The sequence below is a fragment of the Bidens hawaiensis genome, unplaced genomic scaffold (genome assembly GCF_021521415.1).
Source record: "Bidens hawaiensis isolate Kalapana, Puna unplaced genomic scaffold, B.hawaiensis_p1.1 tig00115901_1, whole genome shotgun sequence".
In the NCBI taxonomy this organism is placed as follows: domain Eukaryota; kingdom Viridiplantae; phylum Streptophyta; class Magnoliopsida; order Asterales; family Asteraceae; genus Bidens; species Bidens hawaiensis.
Genome location: NW_027504803.1, coordinates 1 through 16,324, shown reverse-complemented (window position 1 = coordinate 16,324; position 16,324 = coordinate 1). Strand labels below are relative to the sequence as shown.

The 16,324-nt window shown below is 41.6% G+C and overlaps 1 protein-coding gene and 2 pseudogenes across 2 annotated transcripts; 1 reads left to right on the top strand and 2 right to left on the bottom strand.

Annotated features, from left to right (window-relative positions):
* Positions 1 to 63: 63 nt before the first annotated feature.
* LOC143608264 (uncharacterized) lies at positions 64 to 629 on the bottom strand (the record flags this gene model as incomplete). The annotated part of the gene is made up of 3 exons (XM_077083357.1): positions 446 to 629; positions 208 to 294; positions 64 to 132 (listed from the first exon to the last, which is right to left on the bottom strand). Coding segments are annotated over exons 1-3 (315 nt in total), but the record flags the coding sequence as incomplete, so codon positions are not given.
* Positions 619 to 5,081, bottom strand: LOC143608263 (uncharacterized; annotated as a pseudogene). The gene is made up of 16 exons (XR_013149212.1): positions 4,845 to 5,081; positions 4,669 to 4,755; positions 4,501 to 4,569; positions 3,753 to 3,885; positions 3,521 to 3,567; positions 3,333 to 3,419; positions 3,174 to 3,235; positions 3,040 to 3,082; positions 2,875 to 2,955; positions 2,685 to 2,804; positions 2,050 to 2,155; positions 1,863 to 1,926; positions 1,731 to 1,773; positions 1,125 to 1,317; positions 873 to 1,035; positions 619 to 792 (listed from the first exon to the last, which is right to left on the bottom strand). The product of XR_013149212.1 is annotated as an uncharacterized LOC143608263 (transcript).
* A 2,165-nt stretch (positions 5,082 to 7,246) lies between these two features.
* On the top strand, positions 7,247 to 8,005 carry LOC143608262 (4-coumarate--CoA ligase-like 9 pseudogene; annotated as a pseudogene).
* Positions 8,006 to 16,324: the final 8,319 nt, after the last annotated feature.

The following is a 16,324-nucleotide window of genomic DNA, read 5'->3' as shown; positions in this document are numbered from 1 at the left end:
GACAGACCACAGAGACGAAAACCGCAGTTTACTCCCAAAAAAAAAACAAACACTTAGGGATACCTCATCTAGGATGGGCTTCAGCTCTTTGTACCGAGATTCAGCAAGATCAAAACCATCCTTACGCAGTTCCTGCAATGAAAAGGGGAAAAAAAGTCAACTAAACTATGGTCAAAGCTGAGAGAAAAGTCAATAGAACTAACAAACCTTTCCGGTGTGCGCAGTATGCTCATACGCTGCCATTTGCCAATAACTGTTTGTCCGTTTATAAAAGTCTTTCAAAGCTTCCCCAGGCTATAAAATAACAAGTCAATCAACAAATTATTTGAATTACTAATTGAGACGTATTAGGAACCCGGGTTGACCCGAAACACTTTCGGTCAATTTTTTTAGTTTTTGTATAAATAATTAGTGTATATAATATGATCAGAATTCAGAAACTTACTATTGGAGTTCTCTGAGAGTCGGAAAGACCAAGACTGGCCCTAATTTGTTCAATTCGTGCTCGTTTTTCCTTCCGTCTAAGTTTCTTCCCCTCACCTTTTATTATTGCAACAGCATCTCCCACCACACCATCATTTTGCGCCTTCAAACAGAAAAACATTTAATATTATTTATAGGTATATTAATAATCTAGATGCCCGTCAATATTAGAATATAAAATACCTCCATATCATCCTCTTCTTCTTCATCACTGTCATCTTTCTCCTCGTTTTCATCTTCACTATCTTCATCATCGTCATCGTCTTCTTCATCATCGTCTGATGCTTCAACCCACTCAGGCTCGGATGCCTATACAAATACAAAATAAAAAATTAGAAATATAAATTTGAGATTAAAATTAAGATATAATCTTCACGAATGTAACAAACCGGTATAAGGCATTTCCATTCATCAAGTTTGCTGAGATTAAGTGCATATAAATCATCAAGTGTGATTTTCTTGATCTTTAATTTCCATCATGCCCCCGTAGATATACAATGTATCTTTTCCAACCACCATGCTGGCATTTATACGTCCACAAGGTTTCACTACCTGACTTTCAAAAAAAAAGTTAAAACCGAAAGAGAATAAAATTTTGAATATTTTATTAACCTTTTATCATATCTCTTCCAAAGTAGAACACTGGTCTTTAAATTAGATTTAACTGCTACCTCAGCACCATTAACGTTGATGTTTTTCTCCATACTAGATGAGATATCGTCAATGTCACAATCCATATTATCATTCTCATCATTGGTAGCTATCTCCATTGGATCAGTACCAGTGTCAGATGAAGCTTTACCTAAGAGACTCTTCATTTTTAAGCTTTTTTATCTGCAAAGTCATTTTAGGAAACCATATATGTGACGAATTTTATTTAAAAAAAAAAGTAAAGATATGTTTTAGGTGCGGGTCAACCGATTAAAAATTTATTTGTACAAATTTTTAGGCCTTTATAATATTAAGCCAGTGCCAAGTATTAAAAGTAAGTTATTTTAATAGCAATCAGATTTTTTATTAAAATGACTTGGGAGGTTTTATGCGTAAATATAAACTTTGTGCAACTTTCTACCTGGTTGCCTTTTAGCAACTTTTTTCACTTATACTTGTTTAACCCATTAGAAATTTAAAGGGGAAAAAAAAAACTAAAGGGCCACATTCATAAATAATGAGTCAAATTGCCACCTCTAACTCTTAGATAAAAAGTCTATGAAAAGAAAAAAAGCAACAATAACCTCCAAACATACCTTATCTTTAGTTGATTTCTCCTTTCTCAGCTCCAAAGGGTACCTTAATTTTAACCATAGCAAACAAGCAAATCATTAAGCTTTATGTTTGTAACTTTGTACTTAAAAACAATAAGGATATGCAGGATTTACCAACGATGGATGTCCAATTGAAAGCCATAAAGTTCATTCAAGAACAAACTCATTAGCACATCACCTACACACGCAATTGGTACCAATTAACAAGCAAAGAACTGGTTTCAAGCTTAAAATACAATAAAAACTAATTAATAGTTAACGCATAACAATTGTACATAAGAAGATTAACGAAGATGCCAACCTTCAGCCTCCATGTCCACAACTCCGCCAAAGAGCACGGCTCGGCTTTTGTGTACACACATAGAGAAACCAGCACGAGGTCCAGGTGGCATCCCGCCTTTCTTTACCTAAAACGACATGTTGAGGAAAGCTTAAGGCGATGCAATAAATAACAAGTTATATGATTACATAGGGGTGAGATCCGATACAAATAAAATTAACATACTAAACATACAAATAACTAGAGTAATTACAGTTTTGAACTAGAGTAATTATGTTATATAAAATAATACAGTGTAATAATAATTACTCTAGTTCAAAAGTTATAGTGTTAAAATAATTACTCTAGTGTTAAAATAATTACTCTACTTATATTATTTAGTACTATTTGCCTTACATAGTTTATTTCATAATAACGAGGACATTTTCTAGTTTGGTTCGATTTGCGTGTTTTCTCTTTGTATTTCTTTTTTTTATGCATTGATATTATAGGTTTCTATGTCATATACTTTTCCGAATATTTCATGAAGTTTTAGTTCCAATTCAAAATTAATCGAAAATAGAGACAAATGTAAATATAAAAGTCATGTATATTTTATCCAAACCATGATTACATATATTAATAATGAAAGAGGGATTTGAAAGAAGCATAAATACCTTATTCCAAACCCAAGTCTTAGGGTCAAGCACCCACATATCCGAATGAACAATCCCTTTCTCTGAGCTGCTGTTTTTATCAGAAGATATCTCTTTCGAATAGCCACCATATAAATAAATCTACAATCAACAGTAAATATGTAAACATAAACAAGAAATTTCAAAATTTTGTTAAATATAATTTACTCACATCTTCTTGGTAAACAAATAGTTGGAAACCACTCCTAGCACTGGGCCATAAGCATCCAGGTGTCGGTTTTATCTCTTGCCACTGCAACAACATGGTTTACTTTGTTTCAGTTGATTAATTAGCTAAAAAATAATGAAAAAAATGCAAATTTGTTAACTACATTACCTTAAAAGTATCCAAATCAAAGACGAACAGATCATTGAAATATCTGCAAAGGTAAACAAAGTAACAAAAAGAGGATGAACAAGTTATCAAAACTCAATTATATCTAAAAACTAAAAGAAATAAAAAATACCAACCTCACTTCTCGAAGAGTATCATAGAATCCACCAAAAACAACGAGCTTGTGCTTATACAAAACCTACAAACAAGGCGTACATTTAGAGTTGCACATTGGAAACTAAAAAACTGCAAGCGTTATGTACAATCCAAGTAACTAATAACATATATTAGCATACCATCCGATGACCAGAACGTGGACTCGGACAACCTTTATAATTCAACTGTTCCCATTGATTTGTCTTTAAATCCAACATCCAAAAGTCCTATATTAACAGAAAAATGTAACATTCCACGCATAGAAAAAACTCAAATATAATATAATATACATCAACATGAAAACACATTCGAGGCCCATAATTTCTACCTTGTAGTGATGGAAACGCTCTTGATTAGGAGACGCAAATTCACCACCTGGTGACGGAAACATATAATTAAAATACACTCCTTTATAAAATGTAAGTGCTACTTTATAAGCCAAATCAAATTAAAACTTGAAAAGCAACAAGTTTGGAATCCAGATTCGATATTAAACTCGTTTTAAAGAATGAAACAGGTACTTTAACTGTGTGAATTATCAAAATTCTACTACTTATTACCGAAAATATATAGGTAATTCTTCCATGCAACAGCCTGGTGAGCGCTGCGAGGGGGTGGACTATTAGGGCTAGATACTAGCTTCCAATCCCCTTTGTTCACATCATACCGGTAAAGATCACCATAAACGTACGTCTGCCAAACATTAGCAAAGTAAGTTCCATCACAATTTCAAAAAACAGGATGAACTAGGCCTGTAAACGAACCCAACATTCATGAACTGTTCAGTAGGAACTTCTATTATGTTTGTTTAATAAACAAACGAACATGAACACATTTTTTTATTCATTTAATTAAACAAGCAAACACAAACATATGGTTTGTTCATTCGTTTATGTTCATAAACGTCAGTTTATGTTTGTTCAAATTTTAATAAATACATAAGTGGTTATATATACATAAATATAAAAATAAAAGGAGCTCGTTTGAATTATATGTATATGTATATACAAACATTTGGTTATGTTTGGCCCATTATGTTCTATTATGCTCTTTTAAGTTTGTTTTTGTTCATTTGTGTCCGTTTATGTTTTAAACAAACAAACATGAACATGCCCCATTCTTGATAAACAAGCACAAGCACAAAAATTTATTATTATATGTTCATGTTCGATTTAACTAGATTAAAGTTAAATAAACGAACACGAACACGCCCCCATTCGTGTTCGTTCGGTCCATTTACATGCCTAGGATGAACTATGAAGTATATAATATTACATATTATACTAACAAGAGCTATACTATACAAACCTTGGTACCATTGTAGAATTCACCACCATACAATATCATTTCAGTTTCCTTCAACGGATTAATATTCAACTACACAACAACAACAACAACAACAAAACCCTAATTGATTCCAAATTCACATCACATACTTACTAGTTACTAATCCATATACAAAATTGAAAAACATACCGAGCAATTAGACCGTGGAGACGGCCGAGGAGCGTTTTCCTCAACATGAATCTCCTTTTTCTTAGCTTCTTCCTTCTGAATGCTTAACTACACACTCAACATCCATAAACTTAATAACCACTAACCGAAAAGTACAATACGTATATGTGTTATAAACTTATGCTTATTGAGTGTACCAGAATCGCGTCGATATCGTCTTCGGGTGAGACTTTTTTAGACTCTCTCCGGGCTTTTTTCTCCTCTGCTTTGGCGGTTTTTCTCTCGGTTTTCTCCTTTCCTTTACCTGGCTTCTTTGTTTTCTTACCCATTGTTTGTTGATGGTTATGTGTTAAGTGTTTGTTGATGGATTTGACCGGATAATTGTTACGGTGACGGTGATGAATCTCGACGGCACGGCAGCTGAGGTGAACAGAGTGTTTTATAAGTGTGAGGGATTTGTTTAGGATTTATATGAGAAACGTTAATTTGACCTAAGCTTTTGGATATTAACCGAAATTAACCGATAACCAAACTGACAACCGAGATTAACCGACTGAGTCCCACAAGTAAAGCTTTAAGACATGAGCTTACGTCGAGATGAATATATGTGGATTTGGTATATGTGACAATGCACCTTCGGGCAATTCCCGTATGAAGTAAGCGATTCTTTTTCATGTTTATATAGTTCAATTGTAGCCCGTGCTTGACTTAGTTAATTAACCGAGATTAGCCACGACTGATTAACCAAAGTCGAAGTTCGGTTATGACTATACTTAAGGGCAAAAACCGAACTTCAATTTCCACACCCATATTACATAACATAGTGAGTGTGAAACCATGCCTACGTGGTTTTACTACTTTTTTATAATAAACAACGGCAACATAATCATAAAGATATGAAGGTCTTCTCAAACGCTATCACCACCCCAATTGCCGCCTTCCAAGACACATTCGCCACCCTATAGGTTGTGGGTGGGTGGGGTGGTGGTGAGAAAATGTAACTAAATTTTTATGAAATTAAAATTATATTTTTATTCTTTAAATGTAAGTAAAAATGAAATTGTTATTTTGCTCATGAAATGGTATACACATGCTACCACCTAACTGATGAAATGGATGGAAGTTAGTCTAAATGACTAAAAGTTAGACAACATTTTATATAATGGATGACGAGTAAAAATTAAACTTTTAAATGATTTATTTACGTCTTAGGATAAAATAAAAAATAAAAAGCTTCTAGACATAACTTATGGTAAATTGATTTGGGGTTTATGTTTGTGCCACTTTGAGGTGTGGCAACGGTTAAGTTAAAGCTGCTAAAGAAGTAGTAGATCGAGTTCTTAGGCTAATACAAGAGGGGTGAGTGTATGGTGCCGAGAGAGGTGAATGGGGTTCTAACAAGGAAGTGAAGATTATTGGTGGTGGAGGTTGAATGGTAGTAGGGGTGGGTGAATTTTTGGTGATTGATTGGTTTTTTTTTATGGTAGGAAGATTGTGGTTCCGATTTAGGTTCTCAAATAGACAGATGCTTGTTCCTAACGAGACAGATGCTTGTAAGATCATCTACAATAAGACATTTTTTCGGGGGTGTTTTTGTGTATTTTTACTTTTTACATATCATCAATTTTTTCTTATTACGTGTGTAATTTTTATGAGTCATTTTTCAATCACGTTTTTCCAAAAAAAAATAAAAAAAAAACACAAGATTTTTTGTAGGTGGTGGGGCCAGGGGGAGTGTAAAATGTGGTGGTGATGTGTTAATGTTTTTGAGTGTTTTTTGGATTTTTTATTAAGTGAGTTTTATATGTTTTTTTTTTCTGTTTTAGCTGAGTAGACGTGTTTTTTTTTATGTTTTTGAAAATCCTTATTGTGAACGCTCTAATAAAGATCAAACTAGTAGGTTTTTGACGGTGTGTCAAAAAACTACAATATATCTGTGTGACCTCATTTAACAAAAGAATTTAAATGAGCTATGACAAACATATAACATTTGAAAACATTAATTACAAATCCTAACAATTTTAAAGGTAAAAAGCATACATTAAAAACGTTAACTGAAACCCAGCTTAATAAAATTCGAAGCTACTAAGTAGGTTAATTAGGTTGGTTTTATTGGCTCATTATACGAATAATTTTTTTTTAATAGATTTTATATGATTTATCATTTTGTTATCCAATTTATACTTTTTTTAATAATTTTTATAGTTTTTTTAAACTTTTATATTTTATAAAAACAATATTCAATACTTAAAAAGAATTAACTACAAATTTCATAATCAATGAGTTCAAATTTTTTTTATAAATGATACTAAGTTCGCTCATTAATTCGACGATATTGGTTATTTATAAAACCGGAAAAGCACCGCCGCACCGGGTTCGAACACAGCCACTGTATCTTTCTGTCGCTGTCCATGAGGATCCCACCAAAACGCGTTTCTTCTAGAACTGGAAATGTTTAGGTTTTATTGCCCCCCTACCGGATAGGACGTTCTACCTAAACATTTACGTGTGTAAGTGTACGTAAATATATAATACTAGCACTGCCTTTTTATACTCGCGTGTACTTGTTCTACTGGTTTTCACTAACCATATACTATCAATGGCGAATGCAAGCTCTATGGATCCCCGTAACAGATTTTGTTCAACCACCAAAACCTTCCACACCCTCCGCCCACCGGCGCCTCTCCCGCCACCGTCACAACCACTCTCCATCACCGAGTACACACTCTCCCTCCTCCAATCCAACGCTGCATTCTCATATTCTACTGATTTTCTCATCGACTCTGCTACCAGCCACCGTCTCTCATACACCGAGTTCATCCGTCAAGTCCACTCTCTATCCGCATCACTCGTTAATAAATTTCATCTACACACCAAAAACCAAGTAGCATTAATAATATCTCCAACCTCCATCCACATTCCAGTAATATATTTCTCGCTTTTATACCTCGGTGTCACCATCTCACCTGTTAATCCGGTTTCCACTAAATCCGAGCTAACGGACTTAATCCGTCTTAGTAATCCCGTCATCGCGTTTGCTACTTCCTCAGTAGCGGATAAACTTCCATCCTCATTACCTCTAACAACAATAATAATCGACTCTCCGGAGTTTCAATCTATGTTACATAATTCAAAACCTAATTACACTCATGTAAAAGTCGATCAATCCAACACTGCGGGTATTCTATACTCCTCCGGCACAACCGGCCGAATCAAAGGAGTCGAATTAACTCACCGCAACTTCATCACAATAACATCCGCTACATATCATAACAAATTCATGAAAGATAAAAGCAACGCAATATCTCAGCCTGAATATAAAGATAGAAATGGAGAATGGGTTGGGAGAGGTTTTTAAAAAATGGTGTATAAATTTAAGAAATTGTGGTTTTTAGTTAAATTTTAAAGATGGAGATGGAGAACCCATTAAGAATGCTCTAAGAGTTTAAGTTGCATACACGCTAACTATATTTATATACATATTGGGTTTAATTATCCGAATTGAATTTCTATATGAAGAAACACTAAATGGCCCCGGCAGATTAAGGATAATCTTAAGGTTAAGTAGATGTTTCCCACGAGGGTTAGGTCCGGCAAAGATGGTTGTTCTTCTCGACCTGCAAAACAGACACCGTGAGCTCGTCACTGAGAAGGGGGGGTTCCTCCTTGTGACCACCCTTCAGCGTGAGAATCAGACTAGACTGCTCTGAATATAAGTGTATATTGAGAGAAATAGCTAGAGAAGAGAAGATGATATGAGATAATAATACCGTTCCAAGGTGTTGGGGTATTTATAGCCGAATGTAGGTTTCCAAGCAGGTACGGCCAGCCGTATAATATTCATTTTCCACCAACTACGGGTTATGTTCGTGCCACGATGGGAGTTGGTGGGTAGGCAGCGCCTGATAGTGACATTTTGTACTGGAGCGTGCTGCTCCTCGTACTATTGTCGGTGAGCTGTCACCCTGTGATTGGTTCATGGGTCGCTTTTACCAGATCTTGTCTATTTGTCCATACCTTGGTAGGTATAGTACAAAAGATCTTCTGGAAGCGTACGGACTGGCTCTTTTGGGCGGGAATATTCCCGCCGTGCTCATTCCTTCTTCAGGTGACATTGCTGAAGTATAAGAGTTAGTGCCTTATGCGTGTAGCTTTACTGTTAGTGCGGGTAGCCTTCCTTCTTGGTTTGTACCCATAGCTGCGGGAACAGGCAGGGTACTGTACCAAGGGGGGAACAGTTGGCTTACTGCGTGTAAGGTCTTCATCTCTGAGCATGGTGGGTCCTGCGGATCCAGTTGGTCTTTGCGCAGACGTACCTCTTTAAGGTGAGTTGCTGGTCCAACTGGGCTTTGCTGGGACCTACCTCTTCAAGTCCCCCCAGTCCATTGTTCTTATGAATTTTTAATAAGTGAGGTGAACTTTTGGACTTTAAGCAAGGGGTTTTGAAAAGGGGGTTTTCGTTTTTTAAGGTTTTCCGTGGGGATTCTTCCCGCGGTTTTCCTAATGTCACTTGCAGAAAATTCCCGACTTTTTCTGCATGATCTTTGGGTATGATGCGGGTAGGTGCGTAACCTCTCTGCAAGTCGGGAGCGTTGAGTTTCACTTGTGTAGATTCTCCACGAGGTTTTGGTAGTTTGACATAGTGATCAGTTATGTTAAACAACCAATTCCACCTTGAAGCTTCAAACAATCTAGTTCTCAACGTTCCCGCCATGCGGGGGTGTTATTTCCCTTTCCGCAAGCATGATCCATTAGATCTATCTTGGGTTCAATTCCCTACAAGTGTTAAGAGTGTGTGAAGGGTTTCGCCTTGACACTGTACCCGCACTTGTCTTACGGTTCCTTGTTTTCCAAGGTATTTTCTTGGCTTCAATTCCCTGCAAGTGCTAAGTATGTGAAGGGTTTCGCCTTGACACTGTACCCGCACTTGTTTTATGGTTTCTTGATTTCCAAGGTAAGGGGGTATATTCCCTCTTATTTTTGAATCTTTTTGAATCTTTCTGAAATTCGAAGAGTTGGTGAAAGGATAAGGACAATCCAAACGGCTGAAGGGACGTTGGCGTCTTCTGACGGTTTTAGAACGTGCAGGAAGTTATGACGACGTGACAGCATGTGGTCAATCAGGACGCTTTTTCAGGCGCGTGGGCGCGAGTTTCATGTCACGCGCCATTCTGACACCTGTTGCCAGCTTGCTTTATCCACGTGTCGCCGTTTCATTGCACCTGCGCTCTCTCTCTCCTCCGCATTAAATTCATCGCATTCATTGCGATGAGTATATAAGGGGGTAGAGGGTGCATCTCATCCCATACCTTCACTTCACTCTTTCCCTTTTAAGCGATTTCCGGCGAATACTCATCTTTTCCGGCGAGCATTCTTCTGAAACCGCTTTCTTTTTTCTTAAAAATGTCTTCTTCCACTCACGATCCTGAGGTTAACGTCGAGGAGTCTGACGTTTACCTCGAGAACCCGACGTCTACGTCCGATGAGGACGATAAGAGTACTGCTGGCGAGTGCAGTATACTCTTTCTGTCGATGTGTACCATTACATCGTCAAGAAGTTCATGCTGGAGCCGTATGAGCCAGAGTTTCCGGAGCCCCATCAGACGGTGTACGATGCCCCAAAGGGCAAGATAGGGGTTTACGCCTCGTTCTTCATATATGGGAATCTAAGATTCCCATTAACGAAGTTCGTATACCGTGTTTTGGAGAAACACGGTGTGCATTTGACGGAGGTGCACCCAATGGCGATTGCTAAAGTTCGCCATTTCGAATGGGTGTGCCGTATTTTGGGCATCGAGCCCCGCGTCGACCGTCTGATGACCTTCTACACCTGGAGGTGCATCCAGGGTTGGTATACCCTTGTTACTCGGATCAAGGGGTAGAAAATCTGCTCTACCGAACGTAGTCTTCGTTCTTGGAAGCGGGAGTTTTTATTCATCTCCGCTCGCGTCGTCCCCATCGCAATGACATTCAAGAATGGGCGGGCGCTCCCAACCTTCACGCCTCAAATTACCAGGAGACAGAATGGTTCGCCAAGATCTCCCAGATCCAGACTCCGGTCTATCGCTTCGCGGAATCTGGGATGGTGATGCTCGAGATGAGCCGCGTGTGGAAGGATGCTGGGTCTGGGACGCCGCAAATGCCCATCGTCCTTGAATACGGTTTGAACTATTTCCCTTACGGTATGCTCTGTCTTTTGTGTTGGTTTAGGGTTTTTCTTCTAACATTATCTTTTTTATTTCAGAGGGGAACGACCTACAATCGCTCTTGCACCCGCGGGAGACTGGTGGTCCCGCACGGTTGGGTACTCGTGATCTTGATGAGAACGAGTTGCCCATTTTGGAGCAAACGGCGGATAGATTCGTAGAGGTATATCCACCAGGCCACGAGATTTTGAGCGCCACTCGGCCAGGTAAGGAGTTCTTTAACCCTCGTCCTCTTCACGCTCAAACTTCTGCTGGAATTCCTCTGATTTTGTCATCTTCTGATGAGGGATCCGCAGATGGGCCTTTCTTTGTGAGGAAGAAGAAGGCTGCTGGCGGGAAGGGCAAGGCGAAGGTTGCTTCCGTCGTCGACCTGGGGAATCAGTCTGATTCCGAGACTGAGAGTGAGGAGGCAGCGGGGAACCTTGGTGGTGATGAGACCATTGTCTCGGAGGTTGAGACGGCTGTCACCTCCGAGCAACCAAGCGTTGGGGCGGTGACTGGCGTGAAGAGGCCAGTTCCATCGGGTTCGTCTCCGCCTGTCAGGTCTTTCAAGATTAAGAAAACCCGTAAGTATATTTTTTGTGTACCTGTTCCGCATTTCTTTCCGCCATTGTTTTTAATATTTTGTTCTTTATGCAGGAGTGGACGTATCCGCTTTCCAGAGCGGTGCGGGAGGAAGCAGTTCAGGACCCACGACGATAGGTTTGGCCAACCTATCCGAGGCGATGACCCAGGCGGCTGCGCCTGTTTCCGGTGCTGGTTCAGTTGTTCATACTGTTGAAGCAACTGTTCCAGTTATGACGTCATCTCCGCCGGCCGTCAGTGCCATCTTTACCACATCCTTCACTGGGCCGGCGGTGACTTTTTCTGCGAGCTCAGCTGCGGCAGCTACCACGGTTGTGAGTTCATCTCAAATGAGTTCACCCCCGATGGTCTCTACCTCAATGGCTTCTGCATTGCCGCGTTCGGCGCCAGCGACTACCTCTATTGGGGCCAGTTCTTCAGGTATGTTTAGAGTTGGAACCTCTAGACTTACCTCTGTTGATGAGGGAGTCCGACCTTTGCCTCCTTCCCATCTCCTTGACCTCTTGGATGGATATCCTTTAGGTTCAGGTGATGGGTTTAGCGGCTATCGGCCTGTTATCGACCCTACATGTGCGTGGGGTTACTCTGGCTTATTATCCCTTCTTATCATTTTTTCCTAACTGTTTTTTGTTTTTTGCAGTTTCGGATTCCAATGAGGTGTATGCTCCAAGGTGGAATATCCGCCGGGGAACAACTCTAAGGACGGCCGCGGCCTGTGTCGACTGGGCGCGCCATGCCGCTCCAAGCGGTGCGTTGGGGGAGGCAATGGCTAGCTACCAGGAGGGTAGGCTATCCAATGAGCTACGAATCCTTCTTGCCCGGATGCAGCCGCACGTCGAGTTACTTTGTCGTGAAAACGACAAGTTAAAGACTGCGCGTGGGCTAGAGGTGGCTTAGGCGCGAGCACTGCGGGAGGAAAACAAGAGGCTTGCCGCCGTCGCTGCGGAGAAAGAGAAGGCCTTCAAGGACCTTGAGGCCGAGATCCAAGCCAGGCATGAGGCCCGTTCCAAGGCTACCCAAGCTGTTAACGAACAGCTTAGGTTGGCTAAGGAAACTGCGCGTAATGCTACCGAAAGGGCCACCAAAGCTGAAGCCATTGCTGAGCCTCTGCGCGCTGAGAATGAAGAGCATAAAGCCAAACTAGAGGAACTCCAGCGGGCTCATGATGCTTTGGCTTTAGAAGATGCCAATAAGCTACAAGAGCTCTTGGATCAGAAGGGTATGCTTGATCGCACTAAGCGCAAGCTTAAGGGCGTTGAAGAGGCTGCTGCCAAGGATGTGTTGCTTGCCAACCTCAACAAGAATGAAGCCGAACGCGCCCACGATCAAGCTGAAGCTACCCTTCAAGAAGCTCTGGTCAATAAGGGATGGCTTCTACGAGAAGCGTTGCCGCAGGTACGCATAGTTCCTTAATTTCTTTGCTTTACGCTTCTTTATACTTAGAAAAGTTTTATATATATATATATATATATATATATATATATATATATATATATATATATATATATATATTTGTAGGTTGTGCATCGGATTTTCGCGAACACATCTTATGACGATGCCATGTGTGCAGCCCTCAACGCTTCTCATGAGGATGGGGAGAAAGCTGGTTTCCTGCTTGGTCTAGGATTTGCAGAGAAGGGCATCCCGCCTTCCAACTTTCCTTTACACGATGTTGACACTGAAGCTGCCTACGACCAAGCTGTGAACCAGTATGCTGCCTTCCCGCATCCGGTTGTGGAGAAGGTGAATGAAATTGCTGCTGCTGATGACGGGCTAGCTGTTCTCAAAGCTTTCCTTGAACCGCCGCAGCCAACTGATGGTACGGGTTCAAGTGGGTTCGGAGGGAGTGGTCCCGAAGCTTGAACCTTGAGATCCCTTCCAACCGTTAGGGTAGATTTGTATTTTTATGATTGGTGTCATCCATGTTTCCGTGCCGGTTTGGATGACACAAATTTCCTTGTGCGGGACTGATGGTGCTCCAAGAAGTTCGACGCGAATGTCCTTTCCCAAGTGGGTGAAGGCTAACGATGCAAGCTTACTTAACGCATCCACAGATTTGTTTTCGCTTCGCTTGATGTGCACAACATTGCAATCGTTAAAATCGCGCATAAGGGTTTTGGCTTGTGCAAGGCACATGGCCATTATATCATTCACGCCCGTGTACGTCCCGTTTATCTGGTTGGCTACTAGCATGGAGTCCACGTGGGCTTCCAAGTTTTTCACTCCCATTTTTCGCGCAATTCTTAATCCGGCCAAGAATGCTTCGTATTCCGCTTCATTGTTCGTACTTGGGAAATCAAGCTGAATAGCGTAAGTGTATTCTTGGCCTGCCGGGTTAATTAGTTTCAACCCTGCGCCTGAACCTTCGTTGTTGGCTGCTCCATCAGTATAGAGTCGCCAGACATCGTTAATGTCTTGTGCTGGAGAGGGTTGAGCCTCTTCCTGGCACTCTTTCTCCCGCGATGCGGGGACGTCCGCAATAAAGTCGGCCAAGACCTGGCCTTTTATGGCTGGTCTTGGCTTGTACTTTATCGCGTATTCCCCCAACTCAATTGCCCATTTGGCTAGGCGTCCCGACAACTCGGGTTTGCCTAGAACGTTTGCAAGTTTGAAGTTGGTGAGAATGGTGATTGGGTGACCTTGGAAATCTCGTCTTAGCCTGCGTGAAGCCTGTACAAGCGCTAAGACTAATTTTTCCAGGGTAGAGTACCGGGTTTCCACGTCCGTTAAGACGCGGCTTACATAGTAGATGGGCATCTGGATGCCTTTTCGTTCTACTAGTAAGACTGCCCCGGTTGCTCTGTCTGTGGCGGAGAGGTAGAGAATTAATTCCTCCCCCACTTCTGGTGCTGTGAGCGTTGGGAGTTCGATCAAGCGTGACCGAATCTCTTGAAAAGTTGCTTCCGCTTCTGGTGTCCAGCGGAAGTGCGTTTTCTTCAAGCAATTTCTCAATGTTGACACGAATGGGAACGACCTATCCGCATGGTTTGCTAAAAAGCGGTTAAGTGCGACTAGTCGTCCATTCAGTATCTGAGCCTGTTTGATGGTAGTAGGTGATTCCATTTTCATAATGGCTTCGACCTTTTAAGGGTTCGCTCTGAAGCCATCTTTGGTGACGATGACTCCTAAGAACTTCCCTTCTTCCATCCCAAAGGAACACCTGCTCGGGTTGAGCTTCATGTTTATTTTTCTGAGTGTGTTGAAAGTTTCTTCGATGTCTGTCAACATCGCCTCTGGCTCAAGGCTTTTGATGACCAAGTCATCCATGTAAACTTCTAAGTTCCTCCCGATTTGGGCATGGAACTCTTTGTCCATCAGGCTTTGGTACGTGGACCCCACATTCTTAAGTCCAAATGGCATCATTTGGTGACAAAATGTGCCATCGGGCGTCCGGAATGCTGTTTTGTCCTGATCGTCAACGGCCATGTGGATTTGATGGTATCCCTTATACGCATCAAGGAAGCATTTAAGGCGAAACGGTGCTAACGAATCTACCTTAAGGTCAATTTCGGGTAACGGGTAACAATCCTTGGGGCATGCTTTGTTTAGGTCTTTAAAATCTATGCACATGCGCCATTGTTTGTTGGATTTCGGTACCATGACGGGATTTGCAACCCATGTTTGATATGTACTAACGCGTACGATGCCTGCGTCAAGGAGTTCATTGACTTGGGTTCTACACGCGTTAGCCTGTTCCGCACCCATTACGCGACGCTTTTGTATGACCGGCGTAAAAGCCAGGTCACACTTGAGCTTATGCTCCGCCTTACTTCGGGGTACACCAGTCATGTCAGCTGGTGTCCACGCGAAGATGTCAGCATTTTTTTGCAATAAGCGTTTGAGTAAGGTGCGTGTGGGATTAGTGATTGTTGGGCCAATGGTAACGGCCTGGTCAGGGTATTTGCCATTGAAGGCCCATTCTTCTGGCTCGGTAATGGTCGGTTTAGCCATCTTTGGTTTGGGTTTAGATGAGACAGATGCGATGCATACCTGGGGAATACCCGTGATCATCGCGACACCCTCAGCTGTTGGCCATCCCATCATGCCATGGACCGAAGACACCACGGCATTAAATCTTGCCATCCCATCTCTTTCGAAGAGAATGTCGTATGTGTGGTGTGGCTTCCTCATTACGACGAAGTCCACGTCTTCTGTGCGGGAGTACTTCCCGTCCGTGAGAGTGACGGGGAAAGATAGGATACCCAAGGGGGTGTTTGTGCTGCCGTCAAACCCTTCCATCGAGTCGTAAACCGTTTCTAGGCGTTCTTTGTCTTCGTCGTCTAGCTTGTCGAAGAACTACCTGTACATGACCGTTGACGAAGCGACGTTATCCGCAAGAGTGCGGGATGTGATGTAGTGCCCCAATTGGCTTTTGATGATTATGGGGCCTTCTTTGTTGGGCCCTCCTGGCACACGCGGGAAGCGCACTTCAGCTTCATTCCACGCACTTGGCTCTGTTCGTCGTTTTCTTCCTCTGACGTTGCCATGAACCATGTGAATGCTGATGTCGACGGGCTTTCGTCCATTGCCCTTGTACCGATTGTCATTCCTCCATCCGTTCTTGATTGACGCCACGAGGTGCGTGAGTTTTCCATCTTTGACGAATGTTTCGACGATATCCTTCAAAGATTTGCATTCCTCGGTGGTGTGGCCTTTGGTCCCGTGGAAGTCACAGGATTTGCTCTGATCAGCGTTGTGACGCTGTCGGATTATTGGAGCCTTTGGCCATGGGAGTTTCTCGGTGGCAAATATCTCGGTGACGCTTTTGGTGAGTGGCGTCCATCTGGGATTCCGGTTCGACGAGTGCGTGTTGTCCCTTCCGTCCAAGAGAGGGCGAGAGCTGGATGAGGTGTCAAAGTTTATCCTTGACTGCCAAATACCAAGCT